The sequence below is a fragment of the Penicillium daleae genome, assembly GCF_028827525.1.
Source record: "Penicillium daleae strain IBT 16125 chromosome Unknown utg000008l_segment0_segment0, whole genome shotgun sequence".
Taxonomy (NCBI): Eukaryota; Fungi; Ascomycota; class Eurotiomycetes; order Eurotiales; family Aspergillaceae; genus Penicillium; species Penicillium daleae.
In genome coordinates this window covers 5,923,675-5,948,215 of record NW_026623156.1, presented here as the reverse complement: position 1 = coordinate 5,948,215, position 24,541 = coordinate 5,923,675, and the positions used below count along the sequence as shown (strand labels likewise).

Below are 24,541 nucleotides of genomic sequence, written 5' to 3'. Positions count from 1 at the left end.
CATAGAAGTCATTGGGTCGAGACACTTCCAGTATTGCAGTGTCTGCCACTGTATATACTTCACCATCAAGTTCGTGATGGCGTGCGGCTTTCCGTGCCATTACGTCATCGCTCTTGCGTCAGACGCTTCTTCAAAGATGCAGTACTGGGCACTGCAGTGCTGGGCCCTCTGATATTCTACTACGAATATTCGCTCTGCTTTAACTCGACTACCATCCAGGAACTTGATAAGCAAAGACACAGTTCGCCAGAATGAGTAGTAACATCCTTATTGTGGGTGCCACTCGAGGTCTAGGGGCCTCCCTGGCCGCCCTGTACTCGAAAGACCCAACCAACCACGTATTCGGGACCTCCAGATCCTCCTCGCCTCCTTCAAGTTCCGAAATCACCTGGCTGACAGACCTTGACGTCTCCGAGCACGATATCGGACAAAAACTAGTTTCGCAGGTCCCAGCATCCACCAAATTCTCAGCCGTCATCATCACCGCGGGGTACTTTGGCTTCGAGACCTTTGACACTCCCGATTGGGAGAAGCAGACCAAGATGTACACCACATCAGCCATTAGTCCGGTCTTTATTGTGCATCATCTGGTTAAAGCTGGACTGTTGGATAACGGGAGTAAAGTGATCATCGTCAGCAGCGAGAGTGGCAGTATCACGCTTCGGCACGAGAAGGAAGGTGGAGGCAACTATGGCCATCATGCGAGTAAAGCGGCATCGAACATGGTCGGGAAGCTGTTGAGTTTGGATCTCAAGCCTCATGGGATTGCGGTGGGTCTGGTTCATCCGGGGTTTATGCGGACGGAGATGACCAAGAGTGTTGGATTTGACAAGTACTGGGATGATGGTGGAGGTTAGTGTACACTGTAGTGGAGCTTCTTTGGAGACTGTACTGATGATTGTTGACCAGCTGTCACGCCCGACGAAGCTGCTCAGTCGCTAGCCGCGTTTATTGAGACCTTTGACATGAGCAAGACTGGCCAGTATTGGGCGCCAAGGGGACCAAGGTAGGTTGAATACGTATTTCCACTGCAGGGTCATACTAATCATCTTTCACAGGGACATTGGCACAGCCGAGAGCGTCCTCGGAAAAGACTTGCCAACTCCTTTACAGTTGCCGTGGTAATAGCTCAGTCCATAGGTTTGGTCTTTTGAGATAATATGAGTTCATTGCATTTTTCTTTTGTTTTTATAGTGTAATCAAGTAGTACACAATAAGATCGGCAATTTATGCCGCAACGATAGATCATATCTCAGATGAGCGATAACAGTCAGACCATGTTTCAATAAATGTCTTCAACCATCCAGATCGGACCAGCAGAGGGTCATGGGAATAGCACAGTACAGGACGTCAAGGGATCACTCGGTAGGTGATTGACAATTGGCCAGTGTTGGAAAATAAGAGGGAAGAAGGGGAAGGGGGAGTTTGGTCTCAGATTGTGGGAATGCCTGTTGCCCCAGAGCCTGGTTAAATCAAACAACACTGAAGATAAACAAGACCGTCACTTGGGAACTCACATGAATTTGTAGACCATCCATAAGTTTTGTGAATGTGAAGGAGATGATTCATTATTAGACGCTTCTTCGTCTCGTAATCGCCCAAATTTGTCCGGTGCTCTTCACCCTGGACTCCGCCCGCAATGCCCGGTGCTTCCTCACCCTGGGCTCCAATCCTGCGGTTTGTGCCTCCACGCCGCTCCAGTAAATCCTCCACCTTCCCAGGTTACAACGGTGAACACTGTGGAGTGTTCCAAAGTCGAGATCGCATGTCCAAGGCCTTGGGCTGCGGCTGGGTGTTGTAGGGAGGATGAAGCTCAAAGAGGTATCATGGTCTTCTCCATTGGACGAAAGCGGAAAGACTTGAGGTGATATCATCAACAGGTTGACGTGAGCATCTCAGTATTGTAAACTGTAGCAAGCACAAGGCTTGTAGACTGTTGGCATGATATAAAGATCGTTAACAATCAGGTCGGGAGGATATTGGGTTGAGACTTACCAAAGAATGGACGTGATCTCATGATTCATATCAGCCAGTGTGTCGGCTTAGTGAAAGAAAGAGATCGTAAGGAAACATGATAGGCATGTTGCTATTTGATGTTCTCACGTCAAGACCCTCATCAAGTTTGGGATGTTGAGAAGACTTGTCATCGAGTTCACATGTGAATGTTGATGAGCTGATATGGGACGAGTCAGTAAATATGCCAAGTGGGGCAAACATGGCGTAAAACTTGCTATGTTTTGATCCCATCACAGAGGTAACAGAGCTTGGATGATGAGGTAGATCTCTTCACCACGTAGCAGTAAGCATGTCAAGTCCAGGTGAGGTCCCATTTTGTGGCCCTGGGATAAAGTTAACCAACAGAGGATAACACAATGTGGTCAGTGAAGGGGGACTTACTTTGTTATGGACATGGGATGAAGCAGTCAGGTGCCCGGAGGAAGGCCAAGTAAGAGAAGATGAGAGAGTATAAACAAGTTGAGGTGGTGACGCGATGAGTGAGGGTGGGCGCATCCGTGTTGACGTGATATCAGTGAGGCGACACCAGACCTCATGTCAACAAACCCCGAGAAACTCATTCCGAGAGAAGAAGAGATAGGTTGAGAATTCCAGAAGCAGCTTCGAGATGAGAAACGAACTCTCAAGGGCTTTAGTTGATGAAATATGTGGATGGGTAAAGAAAAGTTGATGGAATGAGGATGAGGGGAGATGGAATGAGGATGGAGAGGGATGGGAGGAGAAGGACGAAGAAGAGAAGAGGAGGAGGAGGAGGAGGAGGAGGAGGAGGAGGAGGAGGAGAAGTCGAATATAAACCAACTTGAGCAAACGAGGCTAACCAAAATGGGAAATTTCATGGACAGAGACAGAAGGACAAACACGCTTAAAGAGAGGGAAGGGAGAAGGAATGAATATACACTCATCTCGCCCGTCTTTGAGATTGTTCAACACATACCGAGCCCCCTCGCTCTACCGAACGTGGCCCTGGAGAACATGAATGAGATGTATAAGACTTCTATAAGTATGATTAACATGAGTGGAGAGACTGGCTAAATACAGATCAAAAATGCAAGTGTCTTATACCCTGCCATGTCGATTCTTATAATCAAGACTTTGCATTCGGCCGAGCACACATAAAGACCAAGTCCTGCCCTATATCCGGCCGACGCTCGTGTGCAATAACCTCCATGCCAAAGATCTTGGTATACCAATCTTGCATCCGCTTGTCACCAGTAAGAAGCATAATGCGGCGAAGATAGGGCATGTTCTCTTTAGAAAACACTTCCGAGACGCAGCTCATAAGCCACTTCCCGAGTCCATGGCCCTGATATTCTGGAAGCACGTATACGTCTGAAAGATATCCAAACGTAGTGTCATCTGTGACCATTCGAGCAAGGCCGATCTGCTCGGTATTCTCTGCAGTGGGAGAGAATGGCTCACCCTCAGACTGGGGTTGGACGGATTTGTAGACGCCGAAACTCATGGAGCCGTGGAGCATCTGGTGCATAACGTCTTCGGGGAAGGGTTTGCCCCAGTAGAGGAATTCCCGTCCAAAGGCTTCATTGACTGCCTGGACTGACAGCAGAGATGGGTTATTTGAGATGAAAAATTCGCTGTTCGGCCGCGTCCATGTTTGAGGGGCAGTTGTGGCTGTTGGTGGGGCAGAGGACATGATGGGAAAACTGCAACGAACGATTGATCGAAGCCTTCGAGGGATTTCGAACGATGGCAGTGCCTATTTCAAAATACTGTGTATTCAGGTGGTCTCCTCAGAAAGTCATTGAAATTGAGTTGCCCAAAGTAACGAATCGTCTGATGTGAGTCATTGGCGGCGAGGTTAAAGTGTGGCGGAAGGACGCCGAGCCCAAGCTGTTCCGTTCCGCCCGCCTTACAAGAGCATCGTATTCGAATCATATCTCCTGTGGTGAACACTTTTATTGAAATCTGCAGAGGGGTTCCTTTGCGATGTGTGTTGTTTCCAGTCTCTTATTCTATTGAATGTGAATCGCATTTTGTACATCGCTTTTGCTCTGTTTGGAAAATGGAGGGGTGTGATTTGCCTTATCAAAGACCACTACGAAGGGATTGGTGCCCCACTAATCGACTTTCTGATCTCTATAAAGTCGCTAGCTTTTTTTTTCTGTGTGTCAGTATGCCATGTTTTCCATGAAAGACCTATCAGCTTATTGTGGAAATTATAGGATAAATCATAATTCTCAAAAAATACTATCTGATCTATGCAAACAATCACTTAATACATCATTTGGGGCTAGAAGAAGTGATCTCGCTAAAAGAAACTTGGTAAAATGTCAATATTTGCATTAAGTCTATAGTCATCGATCAAATGAACTGGACATCCTTTCGAATCGGCCGAGAGCCCAGGCTCAACCGGACAAGGCGGCTACAGTCCGGTAGCTTACCAGCAATAGCCGAAAACAGTATGAGTCGCGCAAGATTGTCCTTTGAGGTCCATGTACACATTAAAAAAGAGTAATTCGCAATAATACTGCTTACCCCACAATGGCGATTACAGTGGGGTTGATGGTGTTGTTGACACAAGATACTCCGTACATCTCCAACTCCCTGACGCCATCAGCCTCGGCAATGGTGTTAGCAACGCCAAATCAAGCAGTTTCATATCCTAGCGTGGCCACACCTATCGGCTTTCATGCGATAATTCTAACTTGGCACCCGTTCTGGCTACAAGCTTGAATTATGATTCCGGGTGGCGTGTAAACTGTTCCAGATGGCGTGCAGAATACCGCGAGGGGTCGTACCATACATTAATGCTAGAACCCCCAATTTAAGACGTTATCTCAATCCCCAGTTCTCTTCAAATTGCAAGACGGGAACGAGTATACGTCTTCGATAATTCATCATGGCGCTTTTGGAGAATCCCGAAATTGCGACTATACCGCAAAGCACCTACATCACACAGGCGACGGAGCCATTCAAAGGGCCTTCGGTGACAATTGAAAGTACCACCGATGAAATAACATCCAATAAAGCAGCTCCAAAGTCTAAATTTGAGCTGGAAGAGCACCCCGTTGATCAAGTGAGGCCCATTAAGGTGGGCATCATTGGTGCTGGTCTCTCGGGAATCACTGCTGGGATACTACTTCCTGCCAAGCTGCCTGGTCTGGACCTTCGTATCTGGGATAAGAACGCGGACGTGGTACGTTCTTACACTTAACTCTATATCCAATTTATGTGGTTGAATACTAATTTTTACGTTTAGGGAGGTACATGGTAAGCCAAATTCACTTGGTTGCATGGCACCAACAAAGTTGTATTATTCTCATCAAGTCGATTGCGACTCTAACGATAGAGAGCTATAGGTTCGAAAATACGTACCCTGGTGTGAGATGCGACATTCCCGCCCATGCTTATCAATCGGTCTTTTCACCCAACACACAATGGACAGAAGAGTTTGCCCAAGGTGCAGAGATCAGAGATTACTGGCAAGGCGTAGCTCGCAAGTACAATGTGTACCAGTATCTGCGCCTACAACAACAAGTACAAAAAGCAGAGTGGCTTGCTGAAGAAGGAAAATGGAAAGTCACTATCAAGCACGTAGATGGCTCAGAGAAGGTAACGTGCTCATTCGTGTCCTATTCAAGAAGTCACGGCTGATAAAATCCTCCAGGTCTACGAAGAAAAGGTAGATATTGTCATCAACGCCATCGGCCACTTCAATGCTTGGAAACTACCCGACTACGAAGGGATCAAGGATTTCAAAGGCCCGCTGTTCCACTCGTCAAATTGGAATAACAACGTCGACTTGCAAGGAAAGCGAATCGCCCTGATTGGCAATGGTGCTTCAGGTTTACAGGTGCTTCCATCCATTCAGCCGATCGCGAGTCACGTCGACCACTATGCTCGCAATCCCACCTGGGTTGCGGACTCTTTCAGCAGTGGAAACACCGGTGTGCGCCGACTGGAGCCGAATCTCTTTACCGAGGCCCAACTGGAATCCTTCAAGGATCCTAAGAAATATCTCGAATATCGGACGCAAGTGGAGAGGGGCTTCTTCCAGCGCTTTGGAGCCATCTTCAAAGGCACTGCACAGAATCAAGAGCTGAAGGACAAATGGACCGAGTTGATGCTGAAGCGCATAGCAGACAAGCCGGAACTAGCAGACCAGATTCTCCCAGACTTCCCACCCAACTGTCGCCGCCCTACTCCAGGACCAGGCTATCTCGAGGCACTCACCAAGGATAACGTCAACTACATCCGAACACGTATCAAACGGTTTACAGAGGACGGGATTATCACGGAAGACGGCGTAGAACGAAAAGTTGACGTTACAATCTGCTCAACTGGTGCAAACGTCGACCACGCCCCGCCCTTTTCCATTGTCGCCAACGGCATCGATCTCAAATCCGCCTGGAAAAAGGATGGGCTTTTCGGATTCCCATACTCCTACCTTGGCTTTGCAACTCCAGGCTTCCCCAACCTACTCTGGCTTGGTGGGCCCTACTCCTCCGGGCACAGCGGCACAGTCCCCAACAGCGTCGAGAACCAGGTGACATACATCGCAAAGGTTGTCCGCAAATTCCGCAGCCAGGGTATCAAATCTATTGTACCGTCAAAGCAGGCCACAGATGACTTTGTCGAATACTGCGACTCTTTCTATCCACGCACGGTGTGGACGGCCAATTGTAGCTCGTGGTATAATGGTGGGCAACCTGGGGCGCGCATTCACGGATTATTCCCCGGCAGTGCGGCTCATGCAAATTATATTCGTCGGGATCCTCGGTGGGAGGATTGGGAGTATTCTTATGTCAATGGTGGTGGGAATCGGTTTGCGTTCTTTGGGAATGGATGGACTTCGAGGGAACTTGAGCCGGAGAATGCCAACTTGACGCCTCATCTGAAACTGCCAGAGGAGATTGATTTGAGATCGCATTTGGAGGGATGGTGGGATGTTTGAATTTTTTTTTTTACTGTTATTTCAAAGAATATGACGATTGTCTTGACAGCTTGTATACAAGTGCAAATCTCAGCCTGATTCCTGTTCCAATCACGGAGCGTTTTACATCTTTTTCCTTGTTCCATAAGTTTGAAAGCCCTCCAAAACTTTAGAATCGTCTTACTAGTGACGGATTGAACGATAATCTCAAGATAATACCTGATTTATCTGGAATGACCAGGCAAATGGAATAGATTTAGAAGGACCGTTTGCAGGAGAGGAAGTTTGAGGGTATCTGGTTGGATTATTCCTCCAGCCTGTGTTTTCTCTTCGGGGCGCGGCAGCCGAGCTCCGCAGGTTGCGTACATATAGGTGGGCATGTACCTTGAACCTGTCTACATCTGTTCAATTTTCTTTCGCAAAGGAAAATACATTCCAATTCCACCCCAGCATGTCGGAAACTCCCACAGAGAAGGTCGATGCAATGCCCGACACCGAGCCGGGCCCTGATCCTCCACAACCAACGTGGGTGGTAGATTGGGATGGGCCGGATGACCAAGAGAACCCCAATAACTGGTCACCCCGGTACAAATTGTTCATCAGTTTGGTACTCGTTGTTCTACCCTTGATTGTCAACATTGGGTCCAGCATCATGAGTGGCTCTCTTACATCGCTGGAGAAGGAATTTCACATTGGCTCCGAGGTGGCCATTTTGACGACCACTACTATGTTTCTGATGGCATGTCCTCCTTGGATTGGTATCTTCCCATCTTCACATATATAAGCAAGCTAACATTCGGTCTTGTTTGCGTATAGGGGTTTGTCACCGGTCCCCTAATTTTCGGCCCGTTGTCTGAGAAATACGGGAGGAGATGGCCCATCCTCACTGGCGTCATACTCTTCTCGACCTTCTGCATTCCGGTCGCAGTGGCGGAGAATTGCTATACTATTCTGATCTCACGCTTCTTCAGCGGCGCCTTTGGGGCGTCGTCAATGGCGGTGACGGGGGAGCCCTGACGGATGTGTGGAATACCGTAGTCGGTCGTGGTATCTCGCTGGACTGCTTCGTGGCCACGGCCTTTGTGGGTCCCGTCATTGGGCCCATCGTCGGTGACTTCATCACAGAGAGCCATCTAGGTTGGCGATGGACCATGTGGATCACTATGATCGCCGCCTATAGCTTCTCCATCATCGCATGCGTGGTCCTACCCGAGACGTACGCACCCACGCTGCTCACGGCCAAGGCGGCGCGACTACGAATCCAAACCAAAAATTGGGCACTTCATAGTAAGATGGAGGAGGAAGGCGAGACAACTTTCAAGTCTTTTGCGCAGATCTATTTGGTACGTCCGTGGAGTAAGTTGTATAACTTGTCGCCCCCCTCCGACCCATCATGCTCACGCAGCCCACTCGTCTCCATGCAGCCCTCCTTGCGACGGAGCCCATCATGATTCTCGTCACTCTCTATATGAGCTTCCTCTATGGTTTGCTATTCCTCTTCTTCGAGGGATTCCCCATCTCATTTGTAGAGCAACGTGGGTGGAAACCCCAGATCGGCTCCCTCTCCTTTCTGAGTCTCTTCGTCGGCATCCTCCTGGGCCTGACTGGCATGGTTACTTGGTCCATGACGACCTTCGCCCGCCAGGTCAACTCGACGCCTGGAAAGGTGGTGCCAGAGCGGCGTCTGCCGCCGATGATGGTGGGCGCAGTCGGACTTCCCATCGGACTGTTCTGGTTCGCATGGACCAGCAACCCTAGTATTCACTGGGGTGCGGAGATCATCGCACCGGGGTTAGTATCGGCATCGATGTTTGCCATCTTTATCTCGGGTCTGAAATACATCGTGGACGTGTACTTGATCTATGCGAATAGCGCCATATCCGCAAACACGGTCGTCCGGAGCTGCTTCGGGGCGGGATTTCCTCTCTTTGCCAATGCCATGTACCACCGGCTTGGATTTCCCTGGGCGACTACTTTGTTGGCATTTCTGGCCGTCGCTATGGCCCCTGTACCAGTCATATTCTATCTTTTTGGGCAGAAGATTCGAATGTGGTCGCGTATGACGGCCAACAAAACGTGAATGGGTACGTCCAGAGGGATGCGCGCCCAGCTATCGGAGGGGGAGTATTGCAGGCCCAGACAAGTTCACATTTTCTGGTGTTACGAGCGGGACCTGGGCAATTGCTGCATCATGATGCTCGGTCTACAATGGGCAATAAGGTGGTTCATTCACTGGCATTCTGTACTAGAAAGCATATAATATACGGCTACACGAGGAGCCTGTCGTTCCTTTGAGATTATATAGGCGGAACAATCGGAATTCCTTTATTCTTTTGAGGGAAGCGTAAGACAAACTTTCTCATCACAGATTTCGCCGTCTATGTCGCAAAATGCCCTTCTGAGAGAAGACCTTCAAAAATTGTAGGGTCAAAGAAGTAATCGGCAAACTCCCCCAACATATCTGCTTGCTCCTGGGTCAGTGTGTTGCTAGTACCTGCCCAGTAAGTAGCATGTTCATGCTCGAGCGACGCAGATGGGCGAAAGTTGTCCATATCAGTACTAGTCGAGGGGGTTAGCAGGCAAGCTGTTGGCTCCAAGGCCTCATTTGAGTCGGTAATCATGCTCATCAAGTCGGTGCACCAAGCGACGCCCAGATGTAGCTTCGTCACGTATGCACTTGGCATCTCCTTATGCTCTAAGGAGCTCAATTGGCGGCGAACGTTGATCAGCCTCGGAACCATGGCCGCGATGTCAACCGAGCCCTCCCCTGTCAAGTACCGCAAACAAAGGTCGTGGAAGGCAACAAGTGGGTAGTTCTGGAACATCCTACCAGTAATCGGTCAGATTCAAGCAGAGGTGGATGTGAGGAATGTGAAAGCACTTACCGGCCCAGGACCACGCAGCTACCTGGTGTCACGGGCTCCTCGAAGACATCAGTGATAATCTGGAGAGCGGAAACGGCATGTTCGTTGATTTTCTGCCATTCCTCGGCCATTCTATGGCAGCGGTGGATCAGAATCTTGCTGACATGGTAGCAGTATCTGATCTCTAGCTGCATCAGGCGTAGTCCGGGGTCGTGAGACAGCTGCGACGCAATCAGAGGTAGACACTCGTCACACAGCCGGTCCAGCCGATCCACCTGGTCGTGTCGATGTTGTGCCCCCAAGCGCACTGCTCGCGCCGAGTATAGCGCGATATAAATTTCCTCCCAAACAGCCATCATGTGTGCCGCGGCGGAGTGGAGTTGTGACGCGACGGGCATATGCGAGGTGGACAGGCGGGGTTGGAACTCAGAGTCAAAGAGATACAAATCGGGGGAGTGTCCGCTGAGGAAGACTCGAGTTTTATCCATGGCGTACAGGATCCAGAAGAGTCGCTGGCGGGCTTCCAGCGCACTGTCATTCCCCATCCCGACGCACCGGTGGAGGCCCATAGACTGTGCTAATTTACAGGCTGCAGAGCAGACCTTCTCGAATACCGCGCTGATAAAGAATTCTCGCGCCACTAGAGCCTGTAATAGTCAACCTGGCTATTCGTAAATGGCCTACGAGGTCCTATTTCTTACCAGCACGATGAGCGCCTGAATGTTGACCACAGCTGGCTGCAACAGCGCATCCAAGTCGGCCAAAACACGGCGACAGTTGTTCAAGGCATTGTCAATCACCTCAGAATGCTTGCTCCACGGGTCCATGTCGAGACCAGATCGTCGGGCCACACGAGCGTCAAGATGCAAGGTCAGCAGGACTATAGAATTTAAACATACCAGCCACGCGGCGTGGACGGGAGGACCATTGGAGCGATAGCAATCCGGAATGGTACCATATAGGTCACCGGCTTCAAATACAGGAACGTGGAGGTTAATGTGATTCAGGTAGCGATCGAGTACGGAATAAACGACAACCTGGGGAGGCGACGTGAGGGGTCCTTGGTCACCGTTGATGGGCGGCTCGGTACAACCCTTTCGAAACGGAAAAATCTCGTAATGGCGCAGCAGGGATGTTCGTAAAACGGCATTTTCCATGCTTTCCGCTAGCGGACCACGCAGCGACGGGGGTTTGGCATTCAGTGTTGCTCCCAGCAGCTTCCGGGAGGCGCGAAACAGGCACAGTGCAGCAGGATAGCCATACAAACGCTCACCATACCCCTCATTCAAAAGAACCTGATTCGAGGTCACCTCCTGTGGTGGCCGGTCTTCCATCTCCATCTCTGGGTCGTTCTGATCGTTGGTGATGGGCAGGGCAAGCGGCTTTGCGGCCGCGGTACAATTTGCGGTCAAGGACTCGACTTGCTGCGACAAGCGCACCAGCGACCGATCCACGTCATCTAATCGGCCGAGGACGGACGAGAAGTCATGCAATCTGGCATGGTCAGGTCTTGGTTTGGCCCTTTCTTGCATAAGCACAACAATATTGACGGAATTCTCACAGTTGTTTGGCGGGGTTGGTCCTTTTGAACGAGGCAGAAAAGTCGCAGGGGACACCAGCTCTGCAACAGGCGGAGCATTCTGGCTGATTACGATCGCATCGAATCTGAATAGCGCGGGATTACAACTTGATCCATTCATACGTCCTATACGTCTGGAGAGGACTGACCTTGCGCGACCGGCATTGATTGCAGGCAGGCGTCGTATAGTCGGCTTCAGGACTTGAACGTGGGCGCTTCCTGGTCATCTGCATGCTGAAGGACAATGAAGAGTATGATTGACGATAGTGCGGACGGAATTGGTAAAATGGAAGGGGTTGTATGATGGACTGACGTGCAATCATCCACGATCATTGTTGTGGTGGTGCTTGCTTGGTCGCGATCGGGACTCGGCACGCGAGCTCCGAAGGTCGCAGTAGTAGGAGAAATTAAGATTAGTCTTGACAGGATAGCAAGGGAAACCGTAAGGAAAGGATTCTTCGGCAATTTATATTTTAGACCTTAGTACCTCTTCGGTCGTTGTACTATAAAGCAGAGGGGTAGAAGACGCGATATCAGATCTATAGCTAACGCAACTCGTAATAAGACTACATCTATAATCGACACAAGTTCCTAGTTAACTATTTAATGTTATTAATTAGAAACTCGTTTGAGCTCGTAGTAGGTCGACTAAAGGAAGCGTTCCTAGGAACATAAGATCGATATAGATCGCTTAACAGACTTCTTATTCAAAGTAAACCCCAGGCCGAGATTGTGTCTACCTTTGCGTAGCATAGCATATTTAATTTAGGTAAGGCTTCTAGCAGGGCACGAGATTATGTGGGAACGAGCCTAGCCCCGGACTTTGAGAATAGAAGAAAAAGGGAAGTATTTACTGCATTACAAAGGAAAGAGTTAATAATATAGCCTATAGATAGTAAGGTGCTTAAATTCAGGTTGAGTCGACCAAATAGCTAGTAGGAAAGGAGAGGGAAGATACTATAGCAACGCGAGAGTGGATCATATCCTAGCCTTCGCTCCCAGGAACACCAGAAGCAGGCAGTAAGCAGTGCGGTTAGCGTCGGAGGACCCTATACAGTAGAGAGGCAAAATGAGATCAAATAGGCCGATCAGCCTGAGCATTAGGGTGAGCGATCAGGCTGCTCAGGGAGCTGCTCATGTTCGCTCCGGGAGCCGATGACTTCCCGAGGCGGCACTTTTACCGTTACCTAGATTACGTTAGTAAGATGACGCTCATCGCTTGTTAGATCTCTCCTTACCAATAACCAAGTCGGAATAACAGCCATGGCAATTCTAACAATAGTCGACTGCGCTCCTCGCCATATCGTCTCTTTCGCCCCACCATGGACATCACCCACCACTTTCTCCGCATAAACCTTGGACTCCATCTGCGGATGGCCCTGCTCTCCCCTCGCAAAGATCTCAATCCGATCTACAATGGAAGAGTAATAAGATCCCTCTGGCAACTCAAGTCTCGGTGAGTTGACAAACCATCGCGTCCGGATATTACCCGTGATGACAATCACCACTTTCACACCCAGTGGTTTCATCTCCAGTGCCAACGTTTCACTCATGAGTCGAATCGCGGCTTTGGAACCGCAGTACATGCTTTGTTTTTGTCAGCGCAAATCTTTCTCCGATATACCGCTCCTAGTCCAAGAATCTACCTTGATATGGTAATCCCACGCGCGCAGCCGTCGACACATTATTCACGACCGTTCCTTTGGCATTGACCACAAGAGGCGCAAAAGTCTGCGTTACTCGCACGACGCCCCAAACATTAACATCAAACATTCTCTGACCCATCTCAATATCAGAGTCCAAGAGGGGCATCACAAAGCCCGCGCCTGAATTGTTGATGAGATAGTGTAGTTTGCCATTCGTCTCGTTTTCGACTATTTTGTACGCTGTGGCAATGCTTGCGGGGGAGGTCACATCTAGCTGTAGGAAGGTGATATTGGCGAGGTCTCGTAGATTTTGGATTTTGGAGATATCTCGAGCTGTGGCGAAGACATAGAGGCCCTTGTCGTGGAATGATTGGGCCAGGGCTGAGCCGATGCCGCCATCGCTGCATCCTGTGATTAGGACGTACTCCATTTGTGATTTTGTCTGCGTGAGTATGGTTGATTTGGAAACGAAAGCATTCAAGTATATGGATAACATTTGAGCATCTGCTGTGCATTGGATTTGGATAATGTCCCGGCGGATGAATTCAAGTTGCCGACTCTTTTGGCGACGGGGCGAAAATCCTTCCGTTTCTCAGTACGTTCGTTCTTTCACAACTTTGATAATGTTATACTAAGACATAGTTTTATGTTTCATCTTTCATCTTTTAGGGTTAGGATATGGACATATAGACTTGTTCGGCTAAAATCTATCGAAACATGAAAGATACTCGTGGACGTTTGATGTATGTCCTGTATCTTCATCTTCCTCGCCAGAACCCTTCTGCACGCCAAAACTGCCATGCTAATATAACAACCAACCCAGCTACTCCGACTCATTCAACGAGTACGGAGGCACATCCTGACCCGCTTTCCAGAAGTACTTCGCTCCCGTATGAGCCTCCGGAAGCCTCGACTGCCCCCGCTGGCCATACATATTCTCCCGCAACGTACCACCCTTCACAGCGTAATCCTCCCAGAACAGACCCCTCCGACGCAACTCCGGCAACAAAAGCTCAATGATATCATCAAAGGTATCCGGCAGACTGGCATAACTCAGATTGAACCCATCCACATCACCCACACTCACCCACCGCTCCAACTCATCCGCAACAGTCTTGACACTGCCGATAATCTTGACCCCGTTACCCCCGAGAACCAGGTAATCCGCAATCGTCCTCTTGTCCCACTTCACACCCTCGGTGCCGGGGACTGTACTCGCCCAGTGATTCACCATACTCCGGACGGCGGGTAACTCGACGAAGCGGAAGTCTTGATCATCAGCGTACGTGGAGAGATCGTACCCCGTCCAACCACCGAACAGAGCCAAAGCACCCTCTCGATCACCGTATTTCTTGAGCTCTTCAACCTTGGCATGCGCCGCTTCATCGGTCTCAGCCACAATCACCAATGCCCCTGCAATAACCTTGATATCGGCTGGGTTCCGGCCCAGTGCGGCGGCTTGCTGGCGAATACTGTCCACCGAGGGGCGCACCAGCTCAGGTTTCTGCGCATGTAGGAAGACTGCTTCGGCATGCTTAGCGGCAAAGGCCTTCCCAGCCGTCGAAGTACCAGCTTGAAGCAGGAACGGCGTGCGCTGAGGACTCGGCTCGCAGAGGTGCGGACCAGGAACCTGGAAGTACTTCCCTTTGTGGTCGATCTGGCGCACACGAGTCGGGTCCGCATACTGCGTGCTCCTCTCCTTCTTCGAACCACCTGCATCCGAGCCATTAACCTCAGTCCCATTCACGCCCTGGTTCCAAACCACGGCATCATCCCTCCAAGACCCCTCCCACAACTTATACGTAACATCCAAATACTCATCCGCAATGCGATACCGCTCATCATGCTCAACCTGCGTATCCAGCCCGAAATTCCTCGCCGCAGAATCCAAATACGACGTAACAATATTCCACCCCACACGCCCATTGCTCAAATGGTCCACCGTCGAGAACCGTCTCGCCAACGCATACGGCGCATCATACGTCGTCGACGCTGTCACGCCAAACCCGATACTCTCCGTCGCAGCTGCCATTGCGGGAATGCTATACAGCGGATCGTTGATGGGGAATTGCGCTGCGGCCGGGATGGTAGGCGACAAATTGGAGGGACCTTTGTAGACGTCGTAGCCGCCGAGGACGTCGGCGAAGAAGATGGCGTGGAATTTGGCGGCTTCGAGCTTTTTCGCGAGGGTTATCCAGGTTTGGATGTTTTTGTAGGAGGAGCCTTGGTCGGTTGGGTAGCGGAATAGGCCTGGGTTTAGGTGGCTGGGGGAGTGCATTGCGAAGGCATTGATGATGAGTTGCTTTTTGGTTGGTTCGGACATGGTGGGCATGAGATGTGCGAGAGAAGTATAGAGATATGAAAAGGAATGAGAAGTGATAATGGGCAAAGATGTCTATTCTTCCAGAGATTTTTTTTCTTCCCAATTCTTCTTTTCGAGGGGTGTCTCTTCTAAATTTATTGTTCCTGGCCTGTCAGCCCCGCAGGACTCCCTGCGCCGATCTGAATGGCGTGCATGGCTCGGCTCGTGCTCGTGCAAGGCGTTAAGTTGGAGTCCGATGGCGTCAGCAGGATGAAGGTGGGGGTGAATTGTGAGAGACCGATAGCATTGGAGAGTTGTTATTTGATCAATTGATAATACAATTAGTCTGCTGTAAGTTATTTTCCTGTTCTGTAATGCTGTCCCTCGGCCGATAGATGCAAAGACCACGGTTGAAGTGAAGTTGTACAGGTCCTTTTTCTTGGCAGACGGCTCAACCAGCAACCACCTTCCAGCCGTTTTCCCACCCCTCCCCCACCTAGAAAGTCATGTCTGTTATGAATTTACTAGGTTTACAATTCCATCAGTGCAAAATATTTGAGAAATCAATTTCGAATTATGCTACTATGTCAAACCATCAAGCTAATTGAGACGCACAATAAACAAAGGTATCACCATGAAGCAAAGCAAAAAAGAAGGTGGGTATCGTCATGGATCCGAATCGCATCCAGCCATAGTACAAAGCATCAAGAGAAGCCCGAAGAGCAGACTTGGCCAGCAAGGCAGATACTCCTTGCCATCCAAGTACTAACCACCCATCGAAGATCAAGCGTGATAAATATCAAAGCGAGAAATAAAACGTCATATCGTCATAGAACCAAGTCTGGAACGGCCATTAAGAAACTGTACTGCGACTCAAATTATGCAGGCAGGGCGCTTAAATGTTCTCGACGACGCGAGCGTTAATCGCGCGCTGGAAACCATCGTCTTGTTGGTGGTGGTCCGTGGCACCGTAGTTGCTTGGGCCCTCGCCCGCATTATCAGCCGCCGCAAGCTGCTGCTGCACAGACTGGTTCATGGCTGGCAAGAAGATAACCTTGCTGTTGGCAGTCTTCGCCATGGCCTGCATAGCCTCAAGGTAACGGATCTGCATGGCAGGAGCCGAGGACAGGATATCGGCAGCCTGGCGCATCAACTTGGCAGACTCGACCTCGGCGCGGGCGGCGATGACCTTGCTCTCACCGATTCGCTTGGACTGAGCAGCCATGGAGAGCGAATCCTGCAGATCATTGCTGAAGATGATATCCTTGATGAGCATGGACTCAACCTGGACACCCCAGCCCGAGGCGACCTCCTCGATTATCTCTGCGGTCGACTGCGCGATCTCCTCGCGGCGCTCGATCACGTCCTGCAGGACGCGGGCACCAATGACGTGGCGCAGGGTGGTCTGGGTGCGCTCGACGAGGGCCTGCTTGACGTTGGAGATGCCAAAGGCGGCCTTGTGCGGGGAGGTGACTTGGTAGTAGATGACCGAGGTCAGGTTGAGGGTAACGTTGTCCTTGGTCATGCAGACCTGGCGAGGCACTTCGACAATTTGGATCTTCACGTCGACGGTAGTCAAGTGCTCGCTGAGGGGGTTGACCTTGACCAGACCGGGGTCGACGGAGCGTTCGAATCGACCAAACTTGGATACGAGACCGACTTGACCCTGGTCGACAGGCTTGAATGGGTTGGGGCAGCAGATACAGCAGGGGATGGCACCGCAGAAACCGATACAATTTCCCAAGTTGTGGACTAGATGGACGGGGAAGATGCGATGATTAGCATTTTATGGCAGGAATACTTTTTTAAATTCGTTATAGGATTGACCACTTACTCAGCTGCGCATACCAGCCGTGCGCGTCGGGGTTATCATTATCGTGGTTGATCGTCGACGCATAGCGAGGCTGCAAGTCCGCCAAGCGGGCAGGCTGGACATTCACCAGACCTCCTCCAGTGTGGCGAGGGGCAGCTGGGGCATGGACCGAGGCCTTGCCTGTGCTGCTAGCACCGTTGACGGACATGATTTCCGAAGTGTAGATAGATGGTAGATGAGGGACGATCGAGCAAGTACAGTGCAAGAGGTGGAACCGTCGATGGAATCAAGAGAGATGGAAGTTCTAGAAAGGATGGGGTAATAATAAGGGGGGCGATGAGAAGGAGGGGGTGCTGCAAGGTTTAAATAAACGGGCAAACGACCGTGGGCGGGAAACCGTCCAAAGTAAACAGAAGCAGCTCACTGCGACGGTCCCGATGGGCCGCGAGAGAACGGGAACTTGGGCCTCTTTCCAGAGGGACAGCTTTCTCCGCAAGTGGGGCCTCAAAAGTCCGGCATCATCGCATGGGAAGAGCTCCCTTTGGTTCTTCGGATCCGGATTCTTTTCTCGCCCAGTCGTACGCGTCTTTGCCTCCCCGACTCCCCAATGCCCCCAGCGATTTTTCCTTCTCAGCCTCGCCCCCATGGCTTGTCATGGCTGTGTTTCTCGGGCGCAGTGTGCCAGAGACATGGGGTTCCACTCCGCCTCGATACATTGGTCGCCTCGTTGCCGACTAACCGAACTATCAGTTCGTGATCAACTTCGAAGAATCGCCTTGCTGCTTTCAGCATTACGAGTACGATAGGAGGATATGATTACTAATTGTGAGAGGGAAAATAAGAAGGGATGTCCATTTTGGGCGACTCCGTATTCGGGTAATGCACGAAGGACTGGAGTACAGTATGGAGTAATGGTAGGAGTACTCCTACTATGACTACAGTATGTACTTACACCTTATCCCTGCCGAGAATCCTTCCATTCCTAGACCTCTTCTACCAAGTGTCATGGAAGGTTGCCATCGTTGCGTTGGCATGGCATATCATACGAGAACAGGTTGAAAGAACCTCCATGGCATGTTGGATTTCTGGGCATCTGCTGGGCCATCGTCATGGCCTGGGGGAAGGCCCGCAGTCTTCCAGAAGTCTTCGACCGTTAAGTTCTAGTGGGGTTCTGCCCTGCAAGGCGGACTGGGATTAGGGGGCTTGGCTAAGAGGCTGAGGTGGAGCTTGGGGGGGGAAGGGAATGGGATGAATGTCCCTCGAATCTATCGATTATTCTTCGGAACTGTCAAGTTGGCACTCCCACGATTTTGAAATTAGTCGAGTCTACATTACCGACTTACAGTCTGCCTACTTACAGTAAGGCCAGATGAGCGATTAATTTGCCCGGGTCGGCTCCCAACTCAATCGGGGGGCTTAGACCGCGTGAGCTTGTTCGCGGAACGAGAACGAAGGAACTCTAAAAGCCCAGTGACGTACAGACACCGCGAGTCAGTGACTGGTTCATAGCCCCCAAAGCGATACCGGGCAACCAGCATCTGGTTCCGGGGCAGTGCAGGACTGGTGGACACCTTGGAGCTCGACATCTCCTCGGGAAGATCAAGTGCGGTTGGGGAAAGAATAAAGAAAGAAGTACTTGCAGAGGAAAGTCCAATTTGGGTAGGTGCAAGGAAATACAAATCGACACGTGCTCGCCAGGCATAGTACGAGTAAGCTTTAAGTAAGCATATATAGCACTTTTGTACAGTCCATTCCATCAAGAAGCATCATTGGTCTAGTGGTAGAATTCGTCGTTGCCATCGACGAGGCCCGTGTTCGATTCACGGATGATGCACACTTCTTTTTTTGGTTTTTGTGTTTTTGTGTTTTTTACTTGCCTACCCCCATCTCATTTGCATTACCGGGTTAGATTGTATACAATTCTAGTCTTGTTACAATCAAATATCTCCTCTAAAGCCTCGAACTTGTAGAAATTATACAGAGTGTAGGATATTCTCCGGCCTACTGGATTGATTATATATAGTGGTGTAGCTTCACTGCGTCCATAGCTCCTAATTCTGTAGGAATATCAGAGCAAATGGCATACCAACCTTACAACTGACGATGAACGGAGGATAGCATAGACTGCATCCATACTAACTACCTTATCTACCACCTGTAAACTCTACAGCATATTGAATGGCGAGCTCAAGATGGTGAATCTCTACTTGAACCCCAAGGCGGTGAATAACCAAGTTAAGGTGCGGAGTGATTGCGGCCAACACAACTGGCCAGCCCCCCCGCTCTCCAGTACATTGGTACTATTGCAATATTTCACGACCCAACACAGAAACCATTCCAGCAGAGCAGCCACAATCAATCGGCAATGGTGTCACAAAGCTACAGCTCAACTGCGCGAGCTGGGAGGAAACCACCCACCCAGCAGTCCGAGACGACGCCCAACTTCGAAGACCCAAACTTCGACCCAGCCGAGTTCCTCAACGAGACTCTGTCACCGTTGACAGTAGCATCTTTCCAGCCCAATGCCTCCCGAACGCCTGGCTCCGTGCCCCTGACGGAACTATCAGCCCAAGTCCAGTCACTGCTTTCGCAGATCAGCGCACAGAATGTCCGTCTGTCGAGTACGCTCTCCCAGCTCAGCGATGAGATCCTTCGTAGTGGTGGACGACTAGCATACGAGGTGGAAGTACTACGAGGAGAGACAATTGGACTGTCTGAGACCCTGACCGAGGTCTTGCGCGAGGACATTACCAAGTTTGTCCCCGAGTCAACATCGGAAGAAAATGCCAGCGAGACCAGTCGCAAGAAGGAGGAATCTACAGAGAAGACGACCGACGATACCGCACCTATGCAGGAAGATGCAGAGCCCACCGAGGAGCAACAGGAAGCTCCAGCTACGAACGACCCCGAATACATCACCAACCTCCGCACCCTCAACCAAGTCCGCTCTCGACTCGAGGAAGTTGTCCAGACCTTTGGCGATGCAATGGAATGGCCACTTCCGCCATCGGAAATCTCCTTCTCCTCGTCCTTTATTTCCGTGTCGGGCCCCGAGCTGGACGCCGAGGGCCACAGCCAAGAAGAACAGGGACAAGAAGTCATGAAGAAAATACGAACTGAGATAACGGAACTACTGGATCGGGACGGGGGCGGTAGCGATGGATTGGAGGCAGCTACTCGCCGCGTCGAGGCGCTGCGGAATCTGTCGATGGTCTGGAAGGGTTCCGCGGAGGAAAAGGCACGCCAGCGATTTGTGGATGCGCTAGCCAGGATCGTGGATGAAAGACGGCGAATTCTGGAGCATCAGCAAGCCATGGCCGAGCAGAGCCAGCGAGGGCCTCGATCGCGAACGGAGCAGCGGCGTGATAGTGACAGTGGAGGGCCTGGGGGGGGATTGTTCCGCAACTTGCAGCGGCTGCGGGAGGAGATCTATTTAGAGTAAAGGGTGGAGAAAAGCCTGTATATAACTACTCCGGGATGATCCCCGGATCATTGTTCCAATTGTCTCCTAGCATTGACTGCGCTGGTCAGAACCTACTATATACTCTGTGACTATGTCTGTCTTGTCATAATGCTTGGTTGAGCCACTCGTGCCGGAAGCGGGAAAGGCGCGCCGATCACCGAGTCCCTCTCTCCACGTCACGTCAAACCGTCGAATTGTCGATTGCGTACTTCCCGCGTGGCCTTCCCAGTTCAAGTCCATCTGAAAACGGCCCGCCCGTCATTCGCAACATTACATGCTGCGGGCTGCTGCGCGCAATGTTGAATTTGTCCCCTCTCACTCGCATCTGAGTGTATCTCCGTCAGGATGGCGTCGTCTAGCACACCGTTCTCGCAGTTCGACGAGGCCAAACCGTCCGCTACGCTATTATGGCAGGCCGCCCATTATCGACCACGAACACATAGGACAAAGGCAATTGCCTTTTCTGTACTCTCGTTTTTGCTACTGCTATGGATGATATCCTCGTCTCGGGTATGTGGTGATCTCTTCCCTCAACGGGGCTGTGGAATGGGACATGCCCCCATCGGAGCATGCTGGGCCGAAAGGCTGGCGCGAGTGCTAACAATCGTCTGATATCTAGCAACAACCCGCGCCAGACTTCTGGGCTAAGTTCCCATCGCGTCCCCCATTCCCTGAACGCCCCGAAGATGCGCAGGTCGCTCTTCCTCGAAAGTCAGATGTCTCCGTGAACGATACTCTCCCCCACGATCTGGACAAGACCAACCCCCACCTCCATGTCCTCGTTCCGACCACGAGGGGCTCCCGCGGCGCCTGCCGGACGATGACGTCCGCAATGATACTGGGATATCCGCCTCCAACGTTGATCGGCTATGGCCATGAAAAGCCTGGGGCGACCGAGTTCGAGCGTGCAGTGGAACAGATCACTCGCGTGCGAGATTATCTCAAAAATAGCCGGATAGTCAAGGACCAGGATTTCGTTTTGGTTGTCGACGCCCAGGATGTTTTCTTCCAGCTGCCTCCGCGAGTCTTGGTGGAACGGTTCCAGGACCTCTTGCGGAAGAACAACCAGAAGCTTCAGAAGAAGTATGGCTATGCAGTGGTAGAAAAGCCCAATGGGGCTCCCCCCGATCTGGTGCAAAAGTACACCCAGCGGGTTCTGTTCGGGGCCAGCAAGCTTTGCTACAGTGCCTTGAACAGCGAGCCTGGTTGCGTGTCTGTACCAGAGTCCACTCTACCACCAGATGCGTATGGATGGAAGACTGATGTCCACCCGGATGGCCATTTGAATCGTCCTCGATGGTTGAATCCCGGCGCTGTGATTGGCCAGGCCGCTGATCTGAGACTCATTCATGATGAAGTTCTCCGTGTGATGGAACGGAACCATAGCGACTACCAGGCTCTGACCCAGATCTTCGGACGACAGGAAGTCGTCAGAGAGCTAGAACGGCTTCGTACTGTGAATGGGGTCAAGGAATGGGTCTACGGCATGCTAGGCATATCCGACGCAGTCAATATTGACGGAATCAGTGTCCGTCTCGAATCTGGTCACCGCTATGAGTACGGTATTGGTGTGGATTACGAGTCCCAGCTCTTCTTCAACCAGATCCTCTCGCGTAACGACGTCGAGTGGATCAAGTTCAACAATATCACCAAAACCTCCCTCCTCCAAGGCCAGTTCGGCGTTCCACGAGAACACCGTCTTCTTCTACCAGAAGACATTGCAGCCCTGCCAAACCCCTTCAACCAGACCCGCTTCGCTAAAGAACAAACCACCTTACCAGAATACAACGCCACCCTGGACAAGCTTCCAAACCCGGAAGAGCACTCGTGGAGTAACATCCCTCTCATGACAAACCCTTACTCCCCCTCCGTCCCGGTCCTGGCCCACCTCAACGGGGACCCAAAGTTGCGCAACGTATGGTGGGAGAAGATGTGGTTCTTCCCATGGGCCCGTGCTTTGCTCCGGCGATACGTCCGCTCCTCGCACGGCTTCGATGCCGCGCAGTCTGCGCTCCTGGGTGGTCAGGATTGGTGGGACATGCGTGGTGGACGTGGCGGACTCTGGACAGACGACGAGAATTGGGTTACCCTCTCTCAAGTCTGTGAGGGCCAGGAGCGAGACTTGTTCGATGATGATCTTGGTCCGTGGGCCAAGGAGAATGGCGATCCAGATGAGCCGGTTTATAACCAGTTTGGAAACTTGGTCAAGGGGAAAGAAAAGGAGGAGGAAGAATTGAATGGCGATCCAGATGAGCCGGTTTTATAACCAGTTTGGAGACTTGATCAAGGGGAAAGAAAGGAGGAGGAAGGATTTCTCTAGAGACGTGAATCGTCTCGGTTAATCTGTTGTTGAACGCTGCATTGAAGGTGTGCTTTTTGCAAGGCTTTTCGTGCCTCCTCCCTCGTTGAATCTCAAGCTTTGGATTTGCCAGTCCAAGCTCCCACTGCTAGCAGAACCTCTGCACTTTTTTGCTCGATACCACTGTTGTTGATTTACACCAGGACCATGGCATTGTGGCCGGGATCTTGGCTACTTTACTCATCATGGAGTTCCGGTTAATCATTTGGGTTGTACCATAGATAGATACTAATGCTATTTTCTACATGTTGTACATATAACTGAATAAAAGCTGCAAGCTCCAAAAAAATCCGTAAACACATTCTTCCCGGTCGACCCAATGGCGTTGAGGCACTAAGCCTCGGGATATCAAAATCAACAATCACACTTCAACTAGTACAGTACCATCTCCCCTCAACACCCAACTCACCCCCTATAATGTTCCGTCAACGTCTCCCGAATAATCCCCAAAATAGCAACAAGATCCTCATTCGAAATCCGATACTCCCGCTCCTCAATAACAGCATCAAACAGCGCCAACGCTCCATAATCAGCCTCCCCTCCTCCCCCTCCCCCTCCTCCCTTCCTCCCCTCCCCCTCCCCATTCACAGCAGGAACCTCATCCAGATCCATAACACCCTGACCATTCGCCTCACCAACCTGGTCCTCCGATTCACCCGCTGACAACCCAATGCCCAGATTAATGATAGTCAGGACCTCGGCTTTCGTCAGGCCGTAGGGTCGGAGTTTAAGTACTAGGTCGCGGATTGCGCGGTCCATGGGTGTTGGTTCGGTTTGGGAGGGGTGGGGGAGGGAGGTGGGCTCGGGGTCGGCGGTTGGGGCGTTTGCGCGCATGGTTCGCGTCATGGCTGCTTGGGTTTGGGAGTGGGAGGAGCTGGGGCGGTCGGTGTAGCGGGGGTATTTGAGGAGGTGGGGGGAGATGCGGGTTACGTAGTTGTGGAACTGGGAAGATTGTTGTTAGCGGATATTGTTCTTTGGTGTTGCTTTTCTCTTGTGATGTGGGGAGAGGATATGTGGGCTTGTAGCCATGTCTTTGCGATGGGCTCTTTGGAGGGACATGCTGGGATAGAGGTCGAGGAAATCATGTATATAACTCAAGATTCAAATAGTGAACACTCACCTCTTTAACGACTGTATTGTGGTCTCTTAGATCTGGACTTGGTACCCATTGTCGCGCGTTTGGAGGACGACTTGGAGGGCGGCGGGGTGGGTTGGCTGTCAGGTAGGCCAGTACCTCAACGTTGCTGAGGACTGCAGCTTGGGGGTCAAGGATCTTTGCAAGGAGGTCAGTGATGCTCAATTGAATTGGAATATTTCTCTTACCTTCATGGTGTTGCGTGGTCAGATCAGAGCTGTGAGAGGTGGAGATGAGAGTAGTAGTGATAGAAAAAAGCTTATTGTGCCGGCAAAATCGAGTGCTGCAGGAATGGGCGGTTGGAAAGGCGGTCTATTTGGATGATGGCTGGAGTGGGATGACAGGCAGATGAAAGCGGTGTCCTTGGCGGTCTTTCATTATCCTCGAGGTATACAGCAGGTCGTTCATGGTAAACGCAAACTACATCAGACGAAAGTCTACAAATGATTCAAGATTTGAAGTATGAACAGATT

The 24,541-nt window shown here is 50.9% G+C and overlaps 11 protein-coding genes across 11 annotated transcripts; 5 read left to right on the top strand and 6 right to left on the bottom strand.

The window, feature by feature from the left end:
- Positions 1-251: 251 nt before the first annotated feature.
- On the top strand, positions 252-1,125 carry N7458_010636 (oxidoreductase, short chain dehydrogenase/reductase family superfamily; the record flags this gene model as incomplete). Its single annotated transcript, XM_056914018.1, has 3 exons — positions 252-852; positions 910-1,006; positions 1,059-1,125. The coding sequence occupies 3 exons, from the start codon at positions 252-254 to the stop codon at positions 1,123-1,125; spliced, it is 765 nt and encodes a 254-aa protein (XP_056762867.1).
- Positions 1,126-3,100: 1,975 nt separating this feature from the next.
- On the bottom strand, positions 3,101-3,667 carry N7458_010635 (GNAT family N-acetyltransferase; the record flags this gene model as incomplete). The annotated part of the gene is made up of 1 exon (XM_056914017.1): positions 3,101-3,667. One exon carries the CDS (start codon positions 3,665-3,667, stop codon positions 3,101-3,103), a length of 567 nt encoding a protein of 188 aa, XP_056762866.1.
- Positions 3,668-4,873: 1,206 nt separating this feature from the next.
- Positions 4,874-6,928, top strand: N7458_010634 (flavin-containing monooxygenase; the record flags this gene model as incomplete). The annotated part of the gene is made up of 4 exons (XM_056914016.1): positions 4,874-5,170; positions 5,234-5,244; positions 5,334-5,586; positions 5,642-6,928. The coding sequence occupies 4 exons, from the start codon at positions 4,874-4,876 to the stop codon at positions 6,926-6,928; spliced, it is 1,848 nt and encodes a 615-aa protein (XP_056762865.1).
- A 430-nt stretch (positions 6,929-7,358) lies between these two features.
- N7458_010633 (uncharacterized protein) lies at positions 7,359-8,987 on the top strand (the record flags this gene model as incomplete). The annotated part of the gene is made up of 4 exons (XM_056914015.1): positions 7,359-7,646; positions 7,724-7,828; positions 7,879-8,250; positions 8,313-8,987. The coding sequence occupies 4 exons, from the start codon at positions 7,359-7,361 to the stop codon at positions 8,985-8,987; spliced, it is 1,440 nt and encodes a 479-aa protein (XP_056762864.1).
- Positions 8,988-9,285: 298 nt separating this feature from the next.
- On the bottom strand, positions 9,286-11,583 carry N7458_010632 (fungal specific transcription factor domain-containing protein; the record flags this gene model as incomplete). The annotated part of the gene is made up of 4 exons (XM_056914014.1): positions 9,286-9,733; positions 9,793-10,418; positions 10,473-11,415; positions 11,474-11,583. 4 exons carry the CDS (start codon positions 11,581-11,583, stop codon positions 9,286-9,288), a joined length of 2,127 nt encoding a protein of 708 aa, XP_056762863.1.
- Positions 11,584-12,450: 867 nt separating this feature from the next.
- On the bottom strand, positions 12,451-13,426 carry N7458_010631 (oxidoreductase; the record flags this gene model as incomplete). Its single annotated transcript, XM_056914013.1, has 3 exons — positions 12,451-12,537; positions 12,589-12,917; positions 12,997-13,426. The coding sequence occupies 3 exons, from the start codon at positions 13,424-13,426 to the stop codon at positions 12,451-12,453; spliced, it is 846 nt and encodes a 281-aa protein (XP_056762862.1).
- A 393-nt stretch (positions 13,427-13,819) lies between these two features.
- Positions 13,820-15,319, bottom strand: N7458_010630 (LLM class flavin-dependent oxidoreductase; the record flags this gene model as incomplete). The annotated part of the gene is made up of 1 exon (XM_056914012.1): positions 13,820-15,319. One exon carries the CDS (start codon positions 15,317-15,319, stop codon positions 13,820-13,822), a length of 1,500 nt encoding a protein of 499 aa, XP_056762861.1.
- Positions 15,320-16,193: 874 nt separating this feature from the next.
- On the bottom strand, positions 16,194-17,319 carry N7458_010629 (slipin family protein; the record flags this gene model as incomplete). The annotated part of the gene is made up of 2 exons (XM_056914011.1): positions 16,194-17,050; positions 17,133-17,319. 2 exons carry the CDS (start codon positions 17,317-17,319, stop codon positions 16,194-16,196), a joined length of 1,044 nt encoding a protein of 347 aa, XP_056762860.1.
- A 2,157-nt stretch (positions 17,320-19,476) lies between these two features.
- Positions 19,477-20,553, top strand: N7458_010628 (uncharacterized protein; the record flags this gene model as incomplete). Its single annotated transcript, XM_056914010.1, has 1 exon — positions 19,477-20,553. The coding sequence occupies one exon, from the start codon at positions 19,477-19,479 to the stop codon at positions 20,551-20,553; it is 1,077 nt and encodes a 358-aa protein (XP_056762859.1).
- Positions 20,554-20,919: 366 nt separating this feature from the next.
- On the top strand, positions 20,920-22,840 carry N7458_010627 (glycosyltransferase domain-containing protein; the record flags this gene model as incomplete). The annotated part of the gene is made up of 2 exons (XM_056914009.1): positions 20,920-21,084; positions 21,194-22,840. 2 exons carry the CDS (start codon positions 20,920-20,922, stop codon positions 22,838-22,840), a joined length of 1,812 nt encoding a protein of 603 aa, XP_056762858.1.
- A 498-nt stretch (positions 22,841-23,338) lies between these two features.
- Positions 23,339-24,262, bottom strand: N7458_010626 (uncharacterized protein; the record flags this gene model as incomplete). Its single annotated transcript, XM_056914008.1, has 3 exons — positions 23,339-23,875; positions 24,054-24,206; positions 24,257-24,262. 3 exons carry the CDS (start codon positions 24,260-24,262, stop codon positions 23,339-23,341), a joined length of 696 nt encoding a protein of 231 aa, XP_056762857.1.
- Positions 24,263-24,541: the final 279 nt, after the last annotated feature.